Source organism: Gracilinanus agilis, chromosome 4 (genome assembly GCF_016433145.1).
Source record: "Gracilinanus agilis isolate LMUSP501 chromosome 4, AgileGrace, whole genome shotgun sequence".
Lineage (NCBI taxonomy): Eukaryota > Metazoa > Chordata > Mammalia > Didelphimorphia > Didelphidae > Gracilinanus > Gracilinanus agilis.
The window spans coordinates 33,795,653-33,822,008 of record NC_058133.1 but is presented as its reverse complement, the minus strand read 5'-3'; the positions used below and the strand labels follow the sequence as shown (position 1 = coordinate 33,822,008).

The following is a 26,356-nucleotide window of genomic DNA, read 5'->3' as shown; positions in this document are numbered from 1 at the left end:
TAAAAGAGGGAGGAGTCGAGAATTACTCTGAAGTTGGGGACCTGGCGTCCCCTCAGCAAAAGGAAAATTGGGCAGTGGGGTTCAAGTTAAGTCTGGGGCATGCCAAGTTTGAAGCATCCATGGAACATCTCATCCAGAATGTCCAATAGACAATTGGAGATGTGACACTGGAGCTCAGGAAAGAGGGCAGGACTGGATAAATAAATCTCTGAGAATCATTTACATAGAGAACATAGATAAAGTAAGCAGGTGAGAAAATGTAGAAGGAGAAGAGGACAGAGTCTTGGGAGACACACAGGGGAAGGGGCTTGCCCCAAAGGAGGCTCAGGCAGCTAGGGAGGAAAAAGCAGTGTCAGAAAACCTAGAGAGAAGAGCATCCAGGAGAAGAGGGTGATGGACAGCATCAAAAGCTTCTGAGAAGGCAAGAAGGAGAACAGAAAAAAGACCTTTGGGTTTGGTGAAGAGGAGAAGCATTTGGGAACGTTGGACAGTCTGGGCAGAGGCCCTAGGGCAGAACATGGGATGCTGGGACAAAGCAGGTCAGACAGTTAGTATGTGTGTAGGAAAGAAATATCCAGTCCATCTGGAAAGATACACCAGACCAACCTGTGAAGGGCTTTGAATGCTGTTCAGTGGGTTTGTTTCGGGGACCAGGGAGCTACTGAAGCCTTTTAAACAAAAGAATGACCTGGTCACATACTTCCCCTAGGCAGGCCACAGCTATCAGCCTTCCAGCTGTTGAGGTCCACAAAACTCATGGACACAAATCTGGCTAGGCAGAAAATCAGAGGACTTTAAGTTGAAGAGAGATTTAGAGCTTGATAGTTCTCAGTTTACAGATGAAGAAACTGAGGCCCATAGAGGTGCAGGGATTTGCTCCCAACCACACAGGGAGTAAATAACAAAGGCCTTGTCTGTCCTCCATTTCTAAAGCTAGTGTTTTATCCAATACCAAGGAGTCCTTTTATCCCTCCTTTGCTGAGTCCTTTCCTGAAATTTGTGCCCCTGGTACCATGATGCAGGCCCACAGGCAAGAGCCCTAAGGCAAGCCCACTGCATCATCTATACTCAGCTGCTCTCCACGTTGCCCACCCAAGAGTGTTCCCTCTGGGACAGAGGAGTCAGGAATCATTCCCCTCTTGGGTCCCTGGACCAGAACACCCATCACCACAGAGCAGGCCAGTCTTAAGAGCTAGACTCTGCTGTCCCTCCAGCTTCTGGACCACCTGGGTTACCCACCCCAGTGGAGAAGAGAGGGATTTCTTCACCCCCTTGCTTTTTACTAGCTCCCCTCCCTGCAGTCCATCTTCATTGAGCCCAAGCTTCTCCAAGGGATCCCCAGTGGGAGAGGCAGAATGGGATTTGGAAAAACAAAAGATCCAGGAACTACTAGGCCTGACTTTCTCAGGGTCTTTGGTCCTTTGGACCAGTTCCTCCTTGGCTACCTTGGTTTTAGTTTTTCTAGCTGTAAAACCAGGGGGCTAGTGAGAGATGATCACTAGATGCTTTCTGTTCTGAAGCCCATTAACACTCTACCCAATTATACCCGGGATCCACACCTTCTCTGCCCCAACTATTCCCCCAAGCCAAGTGTCTGCTGATTCCCTTGGCCATGATGGCTTTGGAATGAGGCTTCTGGCTCAAGGTTGGCAGCCCACTGGACCCAGAGCAGGGCTCAGGAATGGCACCTTTCTGCTCAGCCTCAGACACTTTAGGAATTGGCTCACACTTCATCAAAAGGCTCATCACAGGCCCCTGGTACTACTGTACCTGAGAGCCTGGCAAGGAAGCTCTCTAGGAGCTCAGCCTTACTTTTCACATCTCTTCCCAACCAGCCATGTTCCTTTCCTAACATCATTGTGCAACTTGGTGCTTCTCATGCCCACAGCCACCTCCTTGGGCACCTTTGGCCACATCCAGGCTGATATGGCTCAAGTGTGAGGGTTCAGACTGAGCAGTATGGATCTTGAGTCCTGTGGACTTTGATGTCATGGGCTTAGGGCCCCCAGGATCCCAAGAGCTTTGGCATTACAAGAGTTCTCTGGAGATTAAGGAGCTGGGCTCAGCTGTAAGGGGTTAGGCGGCCTGGAACATACTACCTGTGTGATTGTAGGCAAATCAGTGGATCACACGGTGCCTCAGTTTCCTTATCTGTAAAATAAGGCTAAACCACAGAATCTATAAAGTTCTTTTATCTGCTGGCAGTTATGGTGAGAAAGGGAGGAGAGATGAAAGTCTCTAGCATTTCTACGCCTTGGCCCTGGCTGGCACCTGACAGGGGAGAGGGGCCACCCTTCTCCCTGGGCAGGTGTTGTATACCACATGGTCTCTTCTGCCCCAGGCTTCTGTCAGATGTGACTCCTGATTGGTGGCAGGGATTGCCGGGCAGTGAAAAGAGTGCTGGGCTTATAGTCCCAAGGATCTGGGTTCAGATCCTGCCTCAGTCATTTATCACTTTGGTGACCTTGGGCAAATCACTTCTGCCCCACTGAGCCTCATTGGGCCACGTGTGACAGCCAGGTGCAAGAAGGGCTTCCAGAGCCAAGAGGGAACTATTAAAAATGCAGGGTTTGGGGTGGAGGAACATCTGGGAGTATGAACAGCCTTGTCTAGGTCTGTTGTTTGGAGCTTCCCACAGCTGAGTTGGCCAAGAGGTAGGCTGGGCTAGAAAAAAGATTCACTGGGAACTTGCCGTCCCTGGAGGTTCCCTGAGGAAAGCTCAGCCTGTGTGGAAGGGGTCTGTCCACTCTCTGTAGTGTTGAGTTGGACAGAGCATCCCAGACCCCATTCAAGCTGCTACTCCAGGGCTAACCCCAGGTCATACTCCCCTGCCCCCCACCATTCCTACTCCCACAGTAGAGACTTTGGTTGCCTTGATCCCAAGGTGGGGCTCTCCAGCCTGCCTGGGCCAGAGGGTCCAGGTGGGAAGGGGTTAAGTGTGTTCCTCCCCTCCCACTAGCTGAGCCATCAGTAATAGTGAAGGCAAGCAGGCTGGGTGGTGGCTCTCCAAGGGTCCTCTGAGGGTCCTCTGACAGCCTAATCATCATTATTAATGCTAATAAACATTAGTGAACTCCTCACCTCCCAGCAGAAGGTTGAAATAATCACTGAAGAGCCTGGGTCCCCAGGAAGCTGTCAGCGGAGAGGCTGGGGGCCCCTTTTCTGGAACAAAAAGCAGGCCAGGGCTGGGTTTGAGGGAGAAAGCCCCCCACCCCACCCCCAAGTGCTGCCCCTGCTTTCCTGAATTCATGAGCTGTAGGGCTTGGTGAGCTGAAGGAAGAGAGGGATCAGTGAGCTAATTAGAAATGATTGCTCTTTCAGCATTAATTAGCTCTGCCCACAGCCCCTGCCTCTGAGGCCACTCCCTCCCTGCCTCCATGATTGGAAGTGATGGTGCTCAGGGGAGCCCAGGGCTCCCAACATGCACCTGGGCCTCAGTGAGAAGCCTTCCCCAGAAGGGACTCCTTGTGACTTGGAGTAGTCTTTAAGACTCTTGGCCTCAGTCTATCCTTCTGTAAAATGGGGTTGCCTTTAGTCAAGCCAGCACAGTACAGTGGGAGGAGTACTCACGGGACTTGGTTAGAGCCAGAAGAGCCAGGTGTGAGTCCCTCCTTGACCTCTGACAAGGAACTTCAAAGTCTCTTTGGGTCTCAGTTTCTTCTTCCATAAAATGAGAGTAATAGTGCTCATGGGTGAACATTTTATAAACCATTATCCTTTTCTCAGTCTCTGGGGGAAAGGACTAAATGTATTCATTCTTAGGCCAGATAGGAACAGACTCCAACAAAAACCTACAAAACTTGAAGTCAGCATCATGCCCACTTTTGGCTAGGCAGCCCAGTGCATATAGCACACAGCTGGGAAAGTATGCTCTCCGGGCCTCCCAGCACCTTTCCATCTCTCCCTGCATCCACTCCCAGCTCCTGGGGTGGCCATTGTCAGGTGCAGAAGGACACCAGGCCTTTCTTGGTCCATCTCCCTGAAGTGCCCCAAAACTCCCTGCAGAATGACAGGGAGATGGGGGGCAAAGGAGGTAGGCCTCAGTGCCATGTGGGTTCATTCAAGGACTCTGTCATTGTTGCCTTGTGGTCGGTTTTTTTGTGTAGCTCGAATTGGGAAGATGAAGCGTCGGAAGCAGGATGAAGGCCAGGTATGTCCCCTGTGCAGCCGCCCCCTGGCAGGATCGGAGCCCGAGATGAGTAGGCATGTGGAGCAATGCCTTTCCCAGGTAGAGGTGCCACTGCCTCCCCCTATCCCTACCCCCAGTCCCCTCCCCTCTGCCCAGACCTGGAGGGGCCATGTCTGTACTCTGTGGTAGGGCAGGGCTGCTGCCCACTGGCATGCCTCTGTGCCTAGAGGGAGGGCGGTGGGAGGGAGAGCCAGCCCTGCTGGGCAGCCTCAGCCCTTCCCAGGACCTTTCCTGCGGAAGATGTGACTGGCACCCCAGCCTAACCAAAGGCTCCTTGCAACCCCACCTGCCTGCTCTGCCCTCCCCAGAGGGAAGGCTCCTGTGTGGCCGAGGATGACTCGGTGGACATCGAGACTGAGAACAGCACCCGTTTTGAAGAGTATGAGTGGTGTGGGCAGAAGAGGATACGCGCCACCACCCTTCTGGAGGGAGGCTTCCGAGGTAAGGACCTTGGAGGGGCCAGAGACACGCTCGGAGCATATTAACACCGACTTGCCTCTGTTGAAGGGGATAGAATTCTAAAAGGGCCAGCTTCTGGCAGGGCGGGTGGGGAGTGACGACAGGAAGCGGCTTGATCAGCCCACGGTGATACATCGAAGGTGACAGCCCAGGCAGCTTAGCACCCGCATAAAATATTAAAGGGACGCTTATGCATTTATCACTCCATCCCTTTTAAGGTTGATAAATGAGAATCCGGCAACCCGCTGCACACCTCCAGCGTTTCGGGCCCTCAGGGCTCCCAGACAAACACATTTTATGTTTCCCTCCTTCTCCTTGTTCTCAGTGTCAGGGAAATCAGTTACAGGGGAAAGAGTGAGTTATGGCAAAATCTGACCTCCTGTGAGCTTTATTGGTGAATGTAATTTTAGCTCCAAGCCCATCCGTCCCCTCTCTTTCCTCGCCCTCGGCCTGACCTAGGGTGGAACTGAGCCAAGAGCTTCCTCTCCCCTCAGCTCCCAGGTCATCTGAGGGCTGGGAGACAGAAGACCCCAGGCCTGGACATGGACATTGTGGAGACTTCAAGAGGAACAGTTGGTGTCACTGTGTCCATGTAGAAGTTTTAGGCCTATCGATGGTAATCTCTTAATTTGGAGGGGGGATCCCTGTCTCTCATCCCTGTTCACCGTTTAAGCAGCATGACCTGGAGACTGAGGTTGAGTCTCTTAGCCTTCTCCAATGGCAGAACCAATGCTTAGAAAATGGAGTCCATGGTCAGTCAGTCTGGGAGTGCTGCTTCTGCAGAGTCTTCATTCACCTCCTGACTGATGGTAGTAAAGAGGGACGTTGCCTTTGTCCATCCACTTCCCACCTATTGTGGAAGACGGGCGCTCTGTGGGATGGGATGGGCTTGGCATAGCCCAGGGGGGGTGTCATGGCAGGAAAGGTACAGCCTAAAGATGAACAGGCTGTTAGGGGAGGCAAGCCATCTCCCAAGAAGGACGCCCACGGAGCTTTCTTCCCATGTAGGAAGGTTCTGGGAGAGGCCCCCTGGCTGTCACAAAGCAGAATTGGAATTTCCAGAGCCTAGAGGAAGATTATAAGTGCATCTGGCTAGCATTGCCCATGGGGTTGGTCAGTGAGGGAAGCCATCTGCCTTCCAGCCACCTCTCACTGTCGTAGACTGATGCCCCGACTCAGAGACCCAGCTGTGCCCCCCACTAAGCAGGAGGGAGAACAGGCAGGGCTGGGAGAAGGGACCAGAGTCGGCCAGCAGAGCCCATAGGAAGGTGCTGGACCAGGATGTGACTGACCCTTGGGCATTCTTCCCTTGTACCTGAGAAATGGGCCAGGTCTGGTCCTCTATCTTATCTCAGCCTCTCAAGGCAGAGGAGATTGTTATACTCATGCTGCAGATGGCAGACTGAGGCACTGTGCCTAGGAGCCTGGTATTGTGGGATCTTTGATTCTGAGTTGAGGCCTTTAGATCCTTGTGTGATGAGTCACTAAATGGCTTGCCTAGGTTCACACAGCTAGTAAGTATCTGCTGAGGGATTTGAACCCAAGACTTCCTAACTCCGACAGTGCTTTCTCTCTTGGACACACTGGGGAGAGAGAACTGGCCTTCGTTCTAGCCCTGAACATTAATTGCTGTATGGCTTTGGACAATCTTGCAGATTTTTCCTTCCTCATCCATAAGATGAGACTTGGCCTAGGGAGTCTTGGGGTCCTTCTCAGAGACTGGCCTGCCTCTATGGAGAGAAGCCATTTACTGGCCTGCAGCTGCTCACCCAAGACCACTGTTGGCACTTGGGGGGGGGGGCAGTCTTCCATCTAAAAGGGGCAGTTGTGCCAGACACACACACACACACACACCCATCTTTACCTGGCAGGTTTTGAAGTTGTTTAAAAATACAAACTAGCTGTGCATTTCTGGCCCAAATGTTTACACCATAAGGTTTCCCTTGAAAGAATTTCTGAGAGGGCTTAAGAAGGGCTGTTGTTTGAAAGATTCTGAGAATGTGCATGCCTGTGTGGGGGACTTGAAGATGGGGGGGGGGGACACACCTCCTTTATCTCCAGAGAAACGCTCCCGCTTCCCCAGATAGAAGCTGCTGTCATCTCTTAACCAGCTTAGTGCAGTCAGAACGTGAGCCCACTTGAAACACTGTTTTACACAGGGATCAATGGGGAGACACAGAACCAGTGGTGGGGAAGCTGGCAAGGGAGCTAGCCCAGAGGGCTCTCTGAGGCCATTGAGTGATAGCCCCAGGCCACTGGGGAGGCTTTCAAAGCCCCTGAAAGCCCTGCTGCCTCCCAGGGCTGACTACTGCAGAGCCCACAGAGACTGGAGCTCTGGGGGGCCCGGGGCGTGGTCAGGGGGGGTTGGGGGGCCACGCTCGTGTCAGGGCATCGATCGCCCCTCTCTAAGCCGAGCCTCGAGCCTTGGGGTGGGAGCCCGGGCGGGCGGCCGTGTGCGTAATGTGATTGAAAGGCAGTTAAAATGGCGGTGACCTTTTCAGGAGGAATTAGATTGCCTGCCAAGACCGGTTAGAGGGAGTGATAACGCCAGCTTGAGGAAGCTGTCCAGAAGACTTCAGAGAGAGCGAGCCACAGACAGGGACAGAGGCACCCTGATGGGGCAGAGATTGCTGTCCTCTGGAGAGGACCAAATGGGAGAATTGGGGATAAGTTCCTTCTGGATGCTCACCCTCTCTTCCCTTCCTCCTCAACCAAGGCCCTTCTCCTGCAGGCCCCCTCCCCCTTCTCCCCTCTGGGATTCACTCTTTTTGAACTGATCGGTTGTCTAGAAAATGATCCGCCTGCTGCTTTGAGAGCCACGAGGCTTCAGGGCAGAGGGAGGCTTGCCGAGGGGCAGCATCTGCCAGCGTGGCCAGATGGAAACAGGTTTCAGGTTCAGATTCACAGGAAATGGGCCCTATCCAGGACTAGGGTCTTAGCAGGAGTTCATTTGAAAACAGGAAAAAATAGCCTAGTCTGAAGAGTCACAGAGATTCCAAGGAATAGAGAAGTCATCTTGCCCAGCATATCAGTGGAGAGTTGTGGGGAGTCCAGGACCCCAACCCGAGAAGGAGGAGGAGGAGGGTACATCTGAGCTATTACAAGGTGTGCCCCAGGAGAATGGAAGTCACAGGAAAAGCTAGCATCCAGACTCAGGGCCAGGGAGTGTCTCTTCCTGCCATATCCCTGCTCCCTTGAGGTATAGGGGTGCTGCTGAGAAGAGGTTTTGCTAGAACCAAAGACAAAGTTGTGTGGGGCAATAAAAAGCTTTGAAGTTTGAATCTCCACCACAGACTCCCTGTGGGACTTTAAGCAAGCTCCTTCCCCTCCCTGAAGGCACAGACCCATCAAGGGCTCCATTTCTGAGAGTGGCCCGTTGACTGCCCAGGCCTGTTTCTTAGGCTTACCCAGAGGGGGCTTGTCTTGTGTTTGGGGAAGTGGGGTCCATGACCTGGGCTCCTGTGACTGCAGGCTGCCTCTCCACCACACTTCCTGGCAGATAAGGTCACCCCAAAGGGAGGAGATGGGCCGACCCCATTTCAATAAGGAGTTGGCCTTGACACTGGGTACGCGAGCAGTGAGATGGAAAAATTTCCCAAGAGACAGGTCAGGAAATGGAAAGGATCTGCCGAGGATTGGGAGTTCTCTCAGCCAATGAATTAGTGAGGCCTATCCTTAGCCCTATCACTAAGCTGGGCAGAAAAAGAATAAAAGGGACTGCCTGGAAATTAAGCTGAATGGGCAGCTTCCAGCCATCTTCTTACTGCACGCTGGAAACAGCACCTGGGAGGACATGAAACGACTCAGAGACATGTTCCCAACCCCCGAAACCAGGCAAGGGATCAGTGCCTGGCACCTGCCCGAAGGCCTCGATGATCACCTTTCATTTGAGGACAACACAATGTCAAGGCTACTCTGAGATCAGTTGAATGAGAGGCTGGTGGAGACAGATGGTCTGTCAGCCCTGAGGCCTGGGGGGGGGGGGGACGAAAGGGAGGGGCAGGTCCTGATGGTGTGGCACCTGCCTTCTCTGGAGCAACCGTGGCAGCCTGGCCCCCCACCCTCTACCCAGTGCAGAAGAGGCTGCGGCTGCTGCCCCTGCTGTCTAGCATGGGAGGTGGCAGGTGTTAGAAACAGCCAGCATCTGCCTTTGTTGTGTATGCTAAGGAGTGACTTGGGGATTGGGGAGGAGGAGGAGCAGGAGGTGGCTTCTTCCAGTGGGATATAGCCACTGCCATGCCCTCCAGCCTTCTGGCCCCCCAGTGCAGTGTGGGTGCATACCGCTCAAGGGACACAGTTGTCAAGTCAGGGACAGTGAAGCAAGCCAGGGCCAGGGTGTTGGTGGGCTCAGACATCGCCGCCTGCCCGTGTCTCTTCTGACGTGCGCCAGCAAGTGAGGCAGTGAAACGCATTATCGAGTGGTGCCCGGAAAGTGGCTAACTGCGTTTGACACACGCCAACTCCCTGCCTCCACACTGGATAATTGCATTGTCAACTGCTCAGCCAAGTGGCAGGTGACAGACACTGCCGGCCGATTGATTGTCCCGGCATCGCCCAGGCCGGCTCCGAGGACTGTCAGGCCCCAATCGATGGCGTTTACACAAGCCACCACAGCGGCATCGGTAACTAATTTCAGCTGGAAACTCATCTGCAGCCGACACCCTGGCCTAACTCGTCCCCTCCTGTCCCATCCTGGCCCTCCCCCTGCATGTGTTTGGTGCCGAAGGTGAGGAAATCAATGGGGGCTTTTGAGTGGTCTCAGATTCCAGGACGTCACCGCACCGAGCACGCACAGAGCTCTGGTTCCTCAGTCAATATGCTGATCAATTGATTAAATTAACACTGACTTTCTTTCTTCTTCCTGGCCCAGGGAAAAAAATGAGTGTGGAGGAAAAGGGATTATTTTATGAAATTTAGACCTTTTTCTCTTTTCGACGTCCTCCCTTCTCTCTCCTGGCTCAATGCTCATTTCAAGGTCTTGCCATGGGACAGGGGTGGGCCTAACTCCTAAGCCTCCAAGATGAGGCTGCTCCAGTTTGGGGTTCTCGTGTGTCCGGAGGTCAAGGCTGCCTTGGCCTGGCCCAAAGTTGCTGATTGGGAATCTCTCACCAGTAGGTCACTGGGAGGAGGGGCCCCAGAGCACCCAACCAGGCATTCAAGCTCAGCAAAGACGGCCCCTCTTTTTGTTTCCAGAAATTTTCAAGCAGCTCCCTTGGGGATAGAGCTCAGGTGCTCCAGGATACCAGGATTTAGAGTAATGGAAACTTACCATTCATCTGTTCCCACCTTCTTTAACTGTTGGAGTTTCTGAGGACCAAAGATGATGGGGTGGGGCACCCTTCTTCAGTGCCCTGAGGAGGATTAGGTCCTTCTTAGAGCCTGGGGAAGGAGGTCAGGGGGCAGGGGCAGAGCTTCCTGGCAGCTCCTTGAGTCCCCAACAGGGCTAAGATTGCTTCCTAGGCCATCTTGTCTACAAATGTTGCTTTCGGAATATTTCAACAACTGGGTAAAAAGATTTTCTAGGCCTTTCCAGGTCAGGGGAGCTATCTGGGTATCCGCATAAAATGACTTTACAACCATTTCTTTTATTGGGATGCTGTGAGAAGTCGGCTAGTGACATTTCATTAAGAAAATAAAGTTTAACAGGCTGGGGAGCAAGGTGCATATAGACTTAGCAGGATTCTTTTGGGGAAAAGGGGGGGGTGCCATCTGTCACCTAAAGCAGTAGCCCATGGGCTGTCCCATGAAAAGCCCCACTCATGAGGGCATGTGATCATAGATCTCAGATTCTAGTCTATCCCACTCGCTTTACAGAGGCGAAGGCTGTGAGGCCAGACAGGTTAAGGAACTTGCCCAAAGCTGTATAGGTAATAAGTAGCTGAGTTGGGATTTGAACTTGGGCTCTCTTGATTTAGGTCCATTGAGCTTTCTAAAGCTTCCCTTTTCACATTCTGGGGAAGAGAAGCTGGGGACCTAGATCAGGGTTGTACAGCCCTGAGAGTGCCACCCTCCCCACAAGCCTACTAGGTGAAGCCAGAGCAGCAGAGTGCCCACCTACTCAGACCAACCCTTGTGCCATCAGTAGATCCTTGAGTGGGCCATAGGCCAGCTGCTTCTGCTGCTTTGTTTACCAGGCCTTCCCAGACTTCAGGAAAAGAGAGGCCATGGGGCACTTGAAAGGCTAGACAGAGTTTGTTAATGATTTGGGGCTCTTAAACACCTTTGGGGTATTTACTTTAAATCGTTTCCAAGAAGCTGAGACCCCTCTAACCCTGCCTGAGCCAGCAGCAGCAGGCAAATAGCTGCCAGGAGGATATGAAGTTGACCTTGTCACTTGTCACTTGCTGAAGGTGGCCCTCAGCTTCCACAGCCCCTGGCAGAGGCAGAAATAACTTGATTTGGTGAGCGTTGGGCCGGCAGCCCCCAGAAAGCTGTGTGTACACAGTGCTGGGGGCTGCAGTGATCCTACTAGGTATATCTTGATTGATGGGGGAGTTTGTCTCCCAAACTGTCAGAGGGTTTATGGAGGTGCCACTCACTGGTGAGGCTGAAATTGCTTCTCAGAACACACCTGGCCAACCAGGGACCTCATGGAAACTGCTGCCAGCTGCCTGTTGCCTTTTTTCTGGCATGGGAGTAGAGGGGAAGACACCTGCTTCCTTCCTTCCCAAAAGGGTTTTAACTGGTAATCTGATCCCTAGATCATCTCAGAGACATTCAGCAAAATCTTGTGATGCTTTGAAGACCCATTTCTCTTGAGGTCAGATGGTGAGAAGTGCCCTGTGGCCTCCCTAGGTCAGAGGGTAGATGGAAGCTAGCTGCTGGTGGCATGTTGTGGAAATAGAATACCCTGGTGCCTACCTAGTGCAGCCACCATAGGCCAGTGGCCCTCAGGAGCTTAGGACCCACTGGCTGGACACTAAGGAAGAGAGGAAGGAGCAGGTGTGAGCATGTGTCCCGCTGGGGCCATTCTCCCTATCAGTGTCTGACTGCACTTGTCCAGGAATCTGGTCTGAACGAGTCAGGGATGAATAATTAATGGCAGGCAGTTCAGACACCAAATATTTGAGCAGCTGCTTGGTGATTTTGCTGGCAGGGACCTTGAGGCAGAACCAAGAAGCTGGGCCCCTTTGGGGTCATGGTGAGCCCAGCAGTGGCAGAGCCTGCTGTGAGGCTTCTTACATGTGAGGGAAGTTAGAGGGAAGACACAGAGATCTCATTTGGTCTTCATTTCAGGGCCTCTATCTGCAGAATGGGAGTAGGTAGGCCAGTGAGTATGCAGTACTTTGAGCTGACCTGAAAATGGCAGAGGGTTCCCATCCAGCCTGGGTGAGCCCTGGGCTATCCTGTTTTCTCTCCATAGACTCCTAGAATGCATCCTGGGTTTATCTCTTGAGAACCCCAGGAGATGAAGTGGGACCAGAGCTGGTGGGAAGGGAACGTATCAGCCCCTTGTATGTCAGGCTACGATGTGTCATGGGTATTCCAGAATGGAAGGGATTACTTTGGAATAGAGCTGAACTTTGGTGGGTAGAGATCAGCAAAGGCATCTTCTAGATCAGGGCAGATAAAAAGGGACACAGCTGCAGAGTCTTGAATGCCAAGCCAGAGGAATATTAGGGGGTGGGGGCGCTGCTGTCAAGAGTAACTTAAGACCTGGGTTCTGCAGCAATTCCAATATACTGGATTTTGGTATCTCTTCCCTCAGGCTCTGGCTTCATCATGTGCAGTGGCAAGGAGAATCCGGACAGTGATGCTGACCTGGATGTGGATGGCGATGATACCCTGGAATATGGGAAACCCCAGTATCCTGTGGAACCCATTTGGGAAGGGTGGCGCACACTGGGTTCCCCCATGCTAATGGCCCCAGTTGGGAGCCTGTGAGAGGACATCAAAGGACTTGAAGCCTCCTTTTGAAGGACTTGGCCAGCCTCTGGTTCAGAGCCTCCCTTTCCCTTGAGGCAGAGCTCCCAGTGTTGGCAAACAGAACTGAGTCAATCCAGCTAATACCCTGCAAGCTTATAGTGCTTAAGGGTAGTGTTAAGTCCCCCCCCATGCCTTCCCAAAGCTAAGCCTCCCCAGGCACTTCATACTTCTCACTTGGCAGTCTCCTTACTCATCATCTGATGTCCTGGGACTGGTCTGTGGTGTGTGTAATCCTAGGTAGAGTCAGCCAGGTGGCACAGTTAATAGTGTTGAGTCTGGAGTCAAGCCGGGTTCAAATCTGGCCTCAAATGCTTTGTAGCTATGTGACCCTGGGCAAGTCACTTAACCCAATTACCTTTGAATAAGAAAGAGAATGCTAGCTAGCTAGCTATGCCCTGATTTATGAAGAGACGGCCCCAAGCTGAGAGGCCAATGAGACTTCTGTGGGGCAGTATTTACCTTAACCCGTATCCAGGTACACCGAGGCCGACATCATCCCATGCACTGGTGAGGAGCCGGGTGAAGCCAAAGAGCGAGAGGCCCTCCGGGGAGCTGTACTAAAGTAGGTTCCTAGGCTGGGGGGGGGGGGGGGGAAGGGGAGGCAGCTTCCCTCGTGGAGTCCAGGCCTCCTGCTACCATGCAGAATACTGCTGGGACAACCCCCATCCCCAGGCTAGAGTGTCTTCCTATTCCCTACCTGAAGGCCTCACTGCTTCCCTCCTTCCCTTTCAGTGGCGGCACACCCAGCACTCGGATAACGCCAGAATTCTCTAAATGGGCCAGTGATGGTGAGTCCTGAACTTGGAGGAAGGGCAGAGAGGACAGGGACAGGCTTAGCGGCTGAGCCCAGCCCTGGGCCCACTGGCAGAGGGAGAGACACAAGGACATTGGCTGCCTTGGCCCCTGCTGCTTAGCACTTCCTTAGGGTCCCCGAGAACATCCATCACCTGCTGCCCTCTCCTGTGAGGGCCTCACACCCTGAGAGCTGAGGCTGAGGCAGTGACCCAACCAGAGGCCTCAGAAGGAGGAACGTCTTAGTGCCAGTCCCTGCCAGGGGATCCACTCCGAGTGGGAGCTGTCCAGCAGCCAGCATGCCTGCTCTGGGATCCTGGCTTCCTGCTCTCCTATTAAGCCTGGGGCCAGTTCCCAGACTGGGTGGGGGCATGCCCTCGGAAGGGCAAGGGCCAGGGCCGGGGGTGAGTCTCATCTCCTTCTCTGCAGAGATGCCCTCCACGAGTAATGGTGAGAGCAGTAAGCAGGAGGTGGCCATGCAGAAGACATGCAAGAACAGCGACATTGAAAAGTGAGTGTCGGGCCCTTCCTGCCGCAGAGGCACCTCTTTGGGCTCAGTCTAAGGGTGGCAGCAAGTGGCGAGGGAGGGGGAGAGAACAGGACGGAACAAGGGGCAGGCGAGCTGTCTGTGGCTGCCCGGACTCTGAATTGATAAGCAGGCCGGGCCCCGCGAGCCTCGGAGCGCCTGCCCGAGAGCCCTGCCGCTGAGCTGTGATATATGGCAGCCCAGCCCAGCCACAGCAGCTGATTCATCTCCAGTTTCTGTTTCTTAATCGGGAGCTAAATTGGTTTCATTTTTCTTGTCCCGGGTGTTGCTCGCGGCAAGTTGAGGCAGAACCATTGGGCTTCGTTGTTCGTAGCTAGAATTTTTTGGCCTTGGTGTTGTGGCCGATGTAGGTCAGGGGAGCGTCTTGTTAGTGCCCCCCAGCCCTCCATCAGCAGGAGCGGCCCCGAGCATGGCACACACAGATTTAGGGATAAGCAAAGGGCTGTCTGCCCTTGACAACCAAAGGATTGGGGAGGCTGCTTGGGCTCAAAACTCCGTTCGCTAGAGCAGTGCCCCAGCCCCACAGTGCCTCCCCAGGAAGTCAGTGTCACCTCGCGGGTCCGAGGGGCAGCCGGAGGCTCCTCCCTCCCTCCCTGCCGACAGAGGCTGTGTGGCTCCTGAAGGCAGCACAGAGGAGGCTGCAGGTGGCTGGGGTGCCCCCTCCTTGCCCTAGAGGTGCTGCCCAAGTTCGGCCCCCACGTGGGAACCAGGGTCATGTGGGGGGAAAAGGCAGCATCTTAATTCCGAGGGCCAATGTTCAATTTTGCTTCCTGCCACCAAAGTAGATTGCAGGCCAGCGTGCGAGTCTGGGTTCCTGGCCCACTGGGTCACCTCCCATTTGTTTTCCTCAATTTTCTGTTGTCATAAATTCATTCCAGCCCGTTGTGGTTGATCAGTTTATCTCGGTCGGGGCAGAGAGCGCTGCTAGCATGATATATGACATGAAACGTTTTAGCCAGCCTCTCCATGAATCACTCCAGCTGCTCCGTGTCAGCGGCAAGGCAAACAGGCCCGCGCGGCCGACCAGGCCGCCGATGAGCTCAGGATGGGAAGAGACATGACGTATGAATGTTTATTTAATAATTCTCTAATATTTCCAGCCGAGTGTGGTTGTGCCTTCCGAATGGGGGCTGGGGAGGGGTCGGGGGAGGGGAGCGAACTCTAATCTGGAAGAGCCGGTCATAAATCAGGGAGACAACATCATTAATCAGGGAAGGAGGTGGGCCCAGGGGCCACTGGCTGTCCTGTGCGCCCAGGCCTGGACTGTCAGGGCCGGGAAGGGACCGGCCAGCTGAGGTGGGAGCCAGCATGGCTGGCCGTGTGTGCACACATGGAGTGTCTGTGCATGTGCAGGGCTGGGGGATGGTTTGTCAAACAAGTCCTGATTTCCATGCTCCTCGCCTGGCAAAGCCTCGTGCATAATAGGCAGCGGGGCCCCAGCGGGCAAGGCAAGTGTGTGAAACCTGGGATTTGAGGCGGCCGCTGCCGCCGCCAAGCATTCAATCCGCTTGTAATTATCTCCTTTGGAGAACACTTCATGCCGGGCATGCTTCAGCGGGCGAAACGCTCGTTGGGTTAAGAAGGTTTGAGAGCAGGAGATGCTGCTGCGGGTCTGGTTTTTTCCTCTCTTCCGAAATGGCAGTTTCACAAAGCATTGGTCCCTCTGCATCTCTGGGGGTCAGGGGTGCTGAGCACAGCTGGTGTTCAAGCAGAAAGGGCACCCCAGGGGCCAGGTGTGGGCACAGCTCCATCCCAGCCCTGCCACCAGGGCCTCCTTTTGGGATCCTGCTCACATGGTTCCCGTAGAAACCAGCTCCCAGCTCCGTGCTCTGAGCCAGCCCAGGGGAGAAAAGGAAGGAGGGAGGGGAGGAGAGCAAAATCAAGCATACAGACAGACACCCAGCTCCAGCATGTGAGGAGGCAGGGGGGAGGGCCTACTGGCTCCTTCTGTGTTGGAGAGCAAGCCAGGTGGTGTCTGGGGAGCCAGTGAGGGAGGCCCCAGGGAAAGAATGGACCCATCTCCTGGTGGGGCTGACCATCCTCCATATGCCAATCGGGAGAACAAAACTTCAAAATGAGCCTCCACATCTCCTGATCCTTGACTGCCCTCAGTTCAGGGCTCGGTTTTACTAGATGGGACAAGTATGGTTTATCAGGACCATAAAGCGGAAATCCAGCAACTGAAGCAAATTGGAGGGGAGACAAGGGAGTGACAGTGCTGTCATTGCCAAGCTGAGAATGCCCAGTCCTGCAGCCTGATGCCATGTGCCCTTGTTGGGCACAATTATGCTGGCCCAGAGGTAGGATTGAAGTCTAGAAAAAGGTTATGATAGGGGGCAGCTAAGTAGCTCAGTGGATAGAGAACCAGGAACAGAGATGGGAAGTCCTGGGTTCAGATGTGAACTTAAACACTTCCTAGTTGTGTGACCCTGGGCAAGTCACTTAAGCCCTATTGCCTATCCTTTACTGCCTTTCTGCCTTGGAACTAGTACATAGTATTGATTCTAAGACAGAAGGTAAGAGTTTGTTTTTTGTTTTTTAAAAGGTTGTAGTAGTAATTCATTGGGGAGAGCAGTGGCCCAGGAAAAGGTGAAGGATTGGGGGCAGATGGGGCAAGGTTCCCCCCACCCCATTATTGTCTGGATGTAGGCCATCAGCTGACCCTCCCCCGGGCTGGGAATGGCCCCCATTTTCTTTGGAGGAACATTAGCTCCCAATCTGGGGACAACAAGCTGAAATTCAATCTTGCTTATCAAGTAAGGAATACTTGTGGGAGGGACAAACGGTGACCCTGAAAGCCCCTGACTGAGCTATGTGGAGGGGACAAATACCGATGGAGCTGTGCTTCAGTGTTCCTGCTGGACAGATGGCAGTGACCAAAGAGAGCTCAAGAAATATAAGAAATCCCTTATTCCTGTCCTCTGCGGGGTGGCGAGAAGTGGGCCTGGGTAGGGGAGGAGGTGCTGAGCAAGGGCACCCCAGGTTCCTGACTCCCCTCTAAGGCTCCAGGGCTCTGCCTGGCCAAGGAACTTTTATCTTTGTCCCTCATCCTATTCTGGACCCCATTCCTCTTTGCCTTGAACTGGGGCTTTCCTCCTGGGATCATGGGATTCTCTGGAAGTATGCCCACACACTCATTCTGCTTCTGGCCAGTGGGTGAGAATCCAGGATGGCAGAGCTTCATTTTGGACCCAGAAATGGAAGGTGGAAGAATGTAAAGGGGAAAGTGACCCTGAGAGGACCTGCCACCTCCCGAGGCCAGGCCAAAGGATTTATGGCACTGCTTCTCTCTCCTTGGGCAAAATCTGGGGATAAATAGCATCATTAACATTTTAAATTACAAATCTCATGTCAGGGCCTGTTATTTACATGGGAGCACTGAGTGGTTTAATTACCCAGGAATTGGCACCCAGCAGCCAAGGGGTGACCCCAGCTGGGGCTTCAGAGGAAAAAAACCTTCCTGAGCCAGGACTCTGAGCCCAGAGCTGCCCAGCAAGGGTTAGCCCTGCTGCACAGGAGGTTTTATAATCCGTGTGCACTAGGACCTTGTACTGGAGAGCAAGGTGGAGGAGGAGGCCCGTGGCTCCTGGGTTCTTGCCAGGTGACCACATCTTCTATAGCCTCAGAAGAACCATAAGATCACTTGTCTGGCCTTAGCCACCCAAGGACTCATCTTTCTAGGCTGAGGCACTGATGGGGACTGGGTGCTGAAGGGGATGGAACAGCTTGATCTGTAGGAGGGCAGGCGGGTTGACCAGGTGACAGGCACAAGCCTAGGTCATGTGCCAGTAGCCTTTGGGGAGAAGAATGGGAGGAGTGCAGAACCCCCAATGAGTATTTTGTTATTAAAGTCCAATTCTGAGTTGGTTTTGTGATTGCTGGGGAAGTATTTTAATTAAGGCAATCATTCACTATTAACCACTAGGATGACCGTGGGGGAATTGCCCAGTCAATTTTGGAGAAACTGGGTTTCCGTGGTGTGCTAATATTGGAAAGATGCTTGGAGAACTGAGGGTGCACCCTTGCCCTGTGGTCTCTAGAGCTCCCCAAAGCTGAGGGTTCTGTTGGCTGTGCACAGCCAGACAGAGGATATCCAGAGAGGGGGCTGGCCTGCAAGCTAGAAGAGAACTCGGCCTGCAGAGCTGCCCAGTAGGCCCAAGAGTAAGTTCCCCATCCCTGGGAGGCTGATTGCAAGGACTAAATGATCTCCTTCTTTGGGTTGGTTATGATTTGGGAAGGACATGGATTTGGCCTATGGGCAACCTAGGAGACCAGGGACCCCCAAACCTGTGGGTAAAGGAGAGCTTTATAGCATGTCTGTCTCCTGAAGAAGTAATAACTAAATCAATAGTGCAGGTGTTGATTGCCCACAGAGGCACTTCCCAGACAACAGGGCCCTGAGCTCCACCCTACCATCCATCCATCCTTTGGCCAGCCCTGTAGCACCACCTAGTTCCTCCTTAACCCAGGAGGTAGCTCAGTTGCCAACAGCCTCCTCAATGCAAGGCAGACCTCAAAGCCCCCACAGCTATCTCCCTTGGACTTGGATCTGTCCTGGGGCCAGGGGTCAGGGCTAGAAAGACTTTTGGGTATGTGGAGGAAGGGGGTTCTACTACTATTCCTGACTGCCTATGCCCACCCTTTCCTTATTACAGGATCACAGAGGACTCAGCTGTGACCACTTTTGAAGCCCTGAAGGCCCGTGTGCGGGAGCTAGAGCGGCAGCTGTCCCGTGGGGATCGATACAAATGTCTCATCTGCATGGTGAGGGGCCCCCTGCCCAGCAGGGTTAGGTGGTGGGAGGGGAGCCTCCATCTGGTGGTATCATGCCCAGGCAGGGCCTAGGAATAAGCCCTCTCTTCTGTTGCCCTCCAGGACTCCTACACGATGCCTCTGACGTCCATCCAGTGCTGGCACGTGCACTGTGAGGAGTGTTGGCTCCGGACCCTGGTAAGAAGTGATTTGGGGAGAATGGACAGCAGAGGCAGGGGGCACCGACTCAAGGGAAGCCAAGGCTTGAGCAGCTGTGGTGGCCTATCTGCCTGGCTGGATAATGCCCCTTCTGACCATCCTCCCCACGCTTGGGCATTGCTTCTGGAACCCAATGCTGGAAGGGACCCTAACAGCTCTTCCCTCATCCCCACAGGCTCCCAGAGGGAAAGGGGGAAGGATTTGTCAGAGCTTTTTGGACAGAATTAATAACAGATTCTGTGTTTTGCCACCTCTCTAAAGACTGACTTCCAATCTAAGTTTTCCCGAAGTCTTCTAGATTCATATCACTTAACCTCTCTCTCTCTCTGTACCTCAATTTCTCCATCTGTAAAAAATCACTGAGGTCCCAAAGGCTGTAAGTTGGAAAGAACTCTTCAATTGAATCTCAGAAAATGAATTTCCAGGCCCTGTTTGCAGAGAACTGGGAGCTGCTTCCCTGCCAGGAGAGGCCCCTCATTTTAAGACAGCTCTCCCTGTGAATAACTTTTCCCTGCCTTTGAAACTAAAGTAATCCTGACCCTCCTTCATGATAGTCCTTCACATGCTTGGACAGCTCTCTTCTTCTTCTTCTTTTCAATATTTATTTTTTAGAAAAGTTAACATGGTTACATAGTTCATGCTCTTACTTTCCCCTTCACCCCCCAACCTCCCCCCCCCCCCATAGCCACTGCACATTTCCACTGGTTTTAACACGTGTCATTGATCAAGACCTATTTTGGACAGCTCTCTTCTAAGCGCCCCACCCTGCTTAGTATTCTCATCTCCAGACTTGAGCCAGTCATCCTGCCCTAGACTCTAGACCTGTTCTCAGCCAGGCCATCTTTTTTTTTTTTTTTTTTTTTTTTTTTTTTTCTTTTCTTTTTTAACCCTTACCTTCCGTCTTGGAATCAGTACTATGTATTGGCTCCAAGGCAAAAGAGTGGTAAATGGGGGTTAAGTGACTTGCCCAGGGTCACACAGCTGGGAAAGTGTTTGAGGCCAGATTTGAACCTAGGACTTCCCTGACTCTCAGTCCACTGAGCTACCCAGCTGCCTCCCAGGCCATCTTCTTCTGGACACTTTCTAACTTGTCAGTGTCCTTAAACCCAGGGGCTCCTAAAACTGACCCAAACCTCACAGATTTCATCTGACCACTCTAGCTACCTGATGACCCCTGCCTTCCCTTAGCAAAGGCCCCCGCAAACACTTCACTGAACCCAGTGTCCATCACAGGCCTGCTGTTCCCCTGGTTTTACATCCTGGATCTCCTCAAAGTGCTCTCCCTTAGAAGGTGACAAGCTCAGTGCCTGGGCCCTTGATCCCATCCCCTGCCACCCAAATTCCTATGCCCAGCCTCATCTCCTGATTTTCATTCTCCTCCACTGGCTCTTGCCTGCCCACCAAAACACCCACGTTTGCCCCCTCTTCCATCATCCTTAAAGAAACCTTCACTTAATTGTGCCATCCCCTCCTTCACATGGGTCCCCCTTTCACACCCCAGAACCTAGAAGAAGCTGTCTGTGCTTGCTGCCTCCCTGCCCTCTCCTAAGCACTCGCCTGGCCATTGGATCCTTGGCCACTCTCCTGAAACCCTTGCTCCAGAGTTATTAGTGATCTCTGATTTGTTCCATTGCTCTCCTTCTCTCTGATGCGTCACACTGCCTATCACCCTCTTCTCCTACATGCTCTCTTGGTTCTCCTTCTACCTCTCTGGCTGTTCTTCAGTCTCCTTTGCAGCATCTTCATCTTTGTTTCACCCCACACATCCCAACTTGAGAGTTGGGAAGAACCTCAGTGGCATCTCAACAGAGTAAATCCTTTGCTCCCTCACATATCCAGACTCAACATGTCCCTCTTCACCTTAGGCTTCCCACCTCAGGGTGGCCTTTCTCTCCTTTCCAGTCAGTTATGTCTTGATTCTGCCTCCCCGTCTCTCCTCCATCCCCATGACTTCATTCACACAGCCAGCATCCAAGCTCCCTCATTACAGAGATTATTGCAGTAGCCTTGTGATCGATCACCCTGCTTTAAGTCTCTTTCCTCTCTGATCCTTCCTACTCACATCTGCCACAGTGATTTTTTTTTAAACCTTCACCTTCCATCTTAGAACCAATTCTGTGTATTGGTTCCAAGGCAGAAGAGCAGTCAGGGCTAGGCAATGGGGGTCAAGTGACTTGCCCAGGGTCACACAGCTAGGAACTGTCTGAGGTCAGGTTTGAACTCAGGACTTAACATCTCTGGGCCTGGCTTTCAATCCACTGAGCCACCTACCTGCCCCCCACAATGATTTTCTGAAAGTGCCTACTTTATGAACTCTTCATAGTTTGGCTTCCACAGACCCACAGGTCAATATAGATGGGTGCTTGCTGTGCCCAGCGGTGGGCATGACATCTGCCATCTCTGGGCCCATGCCTGGAATGTCCTTCCTTCTCTCTGCCTCACAGAATCCATAGCTACCTTCAAAGTTCAGCTCATTTGCCACCTCCAGGCCTCCCATGCTGATCTCCTAAGGGCTGGTGTTCATTTACTTTGTGAGTTCTTTGCTCTCAGTAGAATACAAGCTCTTTGAGGGCCAGCACCATTTGCATTCTCTGTGCCCACCACTACACCTGGTATAGAATAGGCATTTCATATGTGCCTCTTTTAACCCAGCCAAACTCTGCCTTAACTCAGTGATTGCCAGGCCTAGCTGAGTCCTTGAGCTCAAAGGTAATGCTTTTTAATCCCACAATCTTTCCCTGACAAATGGCATTCTAGCTGGCTGTCTCCAACTTGTACTTGTTTCGCTGATTTTTTGAACCTGGATTGAGGACTTTACACTTATCCCTTTGAATGTTATTTCACCCAGTGCTCCAGACGCTGAATTCGAACCAGTGTCTTAGCCATCTCCCCAACCCTGGCATGAATTTCCACTTCACTGAGAAACATTAAACAGTGCAGAGCTTTGGGCCCTCCACTGGAATCGTCTTCCAAATTGACCAATACTGATTCTTTTCCAAGTCCACTGCTTAACCCAGTGCCCAGTCCATAGTAGGCACTCAGTAAATGTTTATTGACTGACCTAATTGCATCCCAGGTTAGCCTCTACTCCATCTTGTCCACAAGGAGACACCCCCCCCCCCAGGCTTGGGGTACACCGTAGGGGCTCACAGCAGTCAGTGGCACTGCCTCTCAGAGACCTTTTTAGGGTCTTACTGTCCTGGCCTCAGTGCAGAAATTGGGTCTCCTGCCTCCTAAGAAGGCTCATTCAGCCTCCACTCAAGGCCCTCTAGCAAGCCCAGCCCATCATGAGTCCATTCTGATGATTGATTGACTCTGAGGAGATGGGGCTCCAGGGGTCAGGGACACTCTAGGCACCCAGCCTCTCCCTAGGAGCCTGCCCCTCTGGGCTTGATCTGCTCCCAGCCTGGGCCACTAGCACCCACCATCTCTGCCCAGATGGGCCTGACTTCCCTTGAGCATCCTGTGTCCAACTCTGTGCCACTCCCCTCCGGCATACTCCTTCAGGCTTGGGACTGTCCATCCCAAGACAGCCAGAGCAGGTGAGGCAGAAACAGCCATTCCGATTCCTCCATCATGCCCCCAGCACCTTCCAGGTAGCCTCATACCGCATCATCTGAAGCCCATCCTGGTCAGGTGCCCCTTGACCTGCCCTGGTTCAGCAGCGCGCAAGGCCCCGAGAGGGCATCTGACCAGCGCAGGGGGCAGTGGGGAGGTCACCTTGGTGTCCTGGGAGCCTGACATCTCCGCTTTTCTGGCTTCTCCATTCCGCTGCTGACTCACGGAGCTCGCAGGCCACTAAGCCCCCCAGATCTTGTCATACAAACTGCTGGCCTGTGTTTCTGGTGCCCTCTTGGTCTTTGTTCCCTCTCTGAGCTCGTCCCCCACCCCCGCTCCAGCAGTCCCCTCTGAGCCCCTGTGGGTGAGGCACTCAGGGCCCTGCTCAGGCGGGAGAAGCCGTTAGGAAGCATTGGCTCATCTGTTGCCCAGCCCTCCCTGCATGACCACACGGTGGTTATTACAGGCCCTGCAGCCCAGGCTCCGGCTCCGGCACAGGCGGGTTCTGTGTGACCATTAAAACATAGCCCGAAGCCGCAATAAAACCTGGAGAGGAGCGGCTGGGTCTTTGTGGCCTGATCAAAGTCAGGCGTGTGATCTCGTTAGGGCCGCCGAGCCAGCGTGGGGGCCGGACCCGTGGGGTTTAACGGCCCAGCTGGGCCTGGCAAGCCTGCCTTGTTCTGATTACAGCCCCGCTCCTTCCCACAAAGGGGGCCTTGTGTCGGAGCCAAACCCCCTCTCGGCTGGTCCTTTCCCATCCCCAGGGGACGTAGGGAGCCCCCCGTTCCAGGGCTCTTGGGCCTCTCGGCTTGGGGGCCGCCACCATCATGCATGGACATAACTTCAGTGTGCCCCGTCAGGCACTTGGATCTTACACCTGCAGGGTGGCACCGGTGAGTCCATCTCCTCCAGGCCACACTCACCCTGGAATGGCCACGGTGGCCCGTTCCCCACCCTCTGTGGTCTGGCCTGGCCTCCCTACGTCCAGGTGCCACGGCTGTAGTGGACGGTTCCCCCTTCTCTCTGTCAGTCTCGCAGCCCTTCCATCTTCCTCGATTTTCTCCAGTATTACAGCGGCCTTTTCTGGCTTCTCTGCCCCCTCTACCCTCATGGCCTGGCGTTAATGCGTTCCCACCTGTTTCAAAAACAGCCCGTCTGTCCCGAGCACCCTTTAGGCACATGGCGGGGGCTTCTTGCCCAAAGGCTCGTCACAGGTGCTGTCATTTCCCCCGACTTGGGGGAGAGGGTGGGGCGGGCCGGCCTCTTGGTCTGCCCGGTCCTGGTCCAAGTGCCTACCTCTTCCAACTCGAGAAAAGGTGCTGGGGTGGTCCGATTGCTGCCCAGCTTGGCAGCCCCATCCTGGCATCTGTTCCCTCTAATCCACGTCCACACTGCCAGGACCTCCAAGTTCAGAAATAAATGCCAGGAGAAAGTCACCCTCCGGGCAGATGAGGCAACCCCGGAGCTTTGGGTGCTCTTCACTAACCCGGGGGTCCGGGACTAGCCTAGCCCAGGCTCCCCCTACCTTGAGAATGACAGCTGCCTCTTGGGGCCTGGCCATCAGGATCCCACTGAGCCTCCGCTTTGTCCGGGGCCGTCCTCAGAGGGGGAGCCGGGGGTGAGGAGGGCGCCGGCCGCTCCACTGACCATCCTTTTCCCCCCCTCAGGGAGCCAAGAAGCTGTGCCCCCAGTGTAACACCATCACAGCCCCCGGGGACCTGCGGCGCATCTACTTGTGAACACCAGGACCAGGCGTGAGCCCGCCCCCAGCCCTGCTCACCCGCCACCCGCAGAGACAGACACATGTGTACACCGGCGTGCACACAGGACTCTGGAGCCAGAGTGGAGGGTGTGGAGCAGCCCTGCCCCCCTCCCGCCCCGCCCTGGCCGTCTGTGTCCCCCCTCGTGCCCCTGAGTGTCTGCAGCGGGCGGGCGGAGCGCCGGCTCCGGGCAGACACCCCGCCGGACCTGCACACGGGCCAGACAAGCACATGTAACATAGACCCTGTATGTTTACAATGTCGTGTAGAGACGGGACGGACCTGCCCGGCCTGGCCCGGCCCGGCCCCGCCCCGCCCCGGGTTCTGCGTTTCCTCCTCCTTCGAGGAGGCGGGAGTAGAGGCCCAGCCCCGGGGAGCCCCGGCCCCTCCCCACACGGTCCCCTGTGTCTGCCAGCGGTGGTTTCATGTTCAGTGGTGTATAGTTCTTCACGCGGCCCGGGGCCGGCGCGGCAGGAGCGGCTCGGCTCCATCTGCCCTGGGCGCCAGGGCTGCTTGTAAGGAAGGAGTGGGAGTCCCTTCCGGGGCAGTGACCCTCCAGAGGGGAGGGCCGCCCCCGCCCTGGCCCTGGCCCGCCAGCCCCTGCCTGCCGGCCGCCGCGGACGCTGTGCTGTGATGCTGTGTCTGTATATCCTCTACCAAGGTACTTGTCCTTCCTGTTTGTAAACTACATTTGACATGAATTAAACCAGTGTAAGCCCACGTCTGGCCGAGCCTCTGCCTCTCCGTCAGTGAGGCTCCGGGGCTGGTCTCACGGGCTCCTGCTCCTCTTTCTAGGCGGAGGCGGGTCATGATCGCGGGGCATCCGGGCGCCCAGCTTTGCCCCGCGAGGTGCCCGTCAGGGCCTGTTTGCTCATTTGTAAAAGGAAGGCCTGGGCTCGCTGGTCACTGCGGGGAGGGCCTCACCCCAGACTTCACTGCTTTCCCCTCTGCCTCCAGAGGACAAACATTTGCTGTTGTCCAGCTCCACGCACACCCCCCAGAGGGTCACAGGCGCCACTTCCCCATCTGGGCCCAGCCCAAACCCGATTACCATCGAGCTGCCCGGCCTGGGGTCAGAGGTCAGGGGAAGCCTGGAAGCGGCCTGATGGATGAGCAGATCCTGACCTTAGCCGCCAGGGGTCACCCGGGCCAGAGAGTGGAGGATTGAGGAGGCCCCGAACCCCAGAAACCCCGGTGGGCAGAGGTGGGGATAGGCCAAGGGCATTGAGCTCTGTCCCTGGGGCCCCTGCAGTAGGGCAGCCATAGGCCGGGGGCTGTTCCTTGCGTGCTCCGCACTCCCTGACCAGCTGCAGGCACGGAGGTGGCCAGTCCAAGTTCCTCCATGCGTTCTGAGCTGGGCCCTGCACCCTGTCTGCCCATGGATGTGATCCGTAATGAAGGTGCCAGTGAAAGGGTTGGCACTGGTAGAAGAGGCTCTCTGGGGAGGAGGGGCCAGCAATGTCCAGCATCCCAGACCTACCCCGGACCCTTCCATCTGGCCCCAGAGAGGTCAGGTCTTGGCTGAATTCATGTGGAAAAGCATCTGCAATCCCGGTCTCCGGTTTAGGCCATCTGGGGGGCAGGTTAGGCTGGAGAAGAGAGAACTGAGGAGGGACGTCCTGGTATGGAGGAGGCATTCCACGGGGGGCAGGGGTGCTCCCAAAGCAGACTAAACTTGAGGACCAGAGAGCTAACCCCAAATGCAGTGGGCTGCCCTGGGAGCTAAGGGTCTGGTTCATGTGGCCACTTGGCCCTCCTCCAGCTGGTCAGCAGCTGCCCAGGCCCTTCCTCGCTAGCTTGTCCCTGACTTGTGTGATGGCTACCTCAGGTGTGGCCATCAGGGTACCAGGCATGATGGGAGGAGGGCATGTATGCTGGCCAGCAGTAGAGGGGCAGGTTGCGTTCTTTGGCCGGCTTCCTCATCACCCCCCAGCAATGGGGGCCCCACTGGCAAAGCAGTTCCCCCCCCATGGGGTGAAGTTGAGTGGGTGGGAGCTCCTAGGAGGGCCTGAGATGGCCCCCCACCTTCTCGGCTCCCGGGGCCCTTCGTGACTCCTGAGAACGATGCAAGTTGCGCAGCTGGGAGTAGACGATGGCAACGTTGGACAAGGCCCGATCCGGTTCTGACTGCTTTGCTGTGAGACCTCTGGCCCT

The 26,356-nt window shown here is 54.5% G+C and overlaps 1 protein-coding gene across 2 annotated transcripts in view; it reads left to right on the top strand.

Annotated features, from left to right (window-relative positions):
• The window catches only part of RNF220 (ring finger protein 220), a 236,111-nt gene extending 211,189 nt beyond the window's left edge, over positions 1-24,922 (top strand). Inside the window, exons 7-15 of one of the 2 annotated variants that reach the window (XM_044676029.1) lie at positions 4,107-4,150; positions 4,498-4,630; positions 12,357-12,453; positions 13,050-13,136; positions 13,307-13,362; positions 13,796-13,877; positions 18,569-18,677; positions 18,789-18,863; positions 24,110-24,922. In XM_044676029.1, coding sequence (XP_044531964.1) covers positions 4,107-4,150; positions 4,498-4,630; positions 12,357-12,453; positions 13,050-13,136; positions 13,307-13,362; positions 13,796-13,877; positions 18,569-18,677; positions 18,789-18,863; positions 24,110-24,181 — 755 coding nt within the window. In that variant the 3' untranslated portion in view covers positions 24,182-24,922. Of the gene's footprint in view, positions 1-4,106; positions 4,229-4,497; positions 4,631-12,356; positions 12,454-13,049; positions 13,137-13,306; positions 13,363-13,795; positions 13,878-18,568; positions 18,678-18,788; positions 18,864-24,109 lie in introns of both variants that reach the window. The other variant, XM_044676030.1, reaches the window with a different exon arrangement.
• The last annotated feature ends 1,434 nt before the right edge of the window (positions 24,923-26,356 follow it).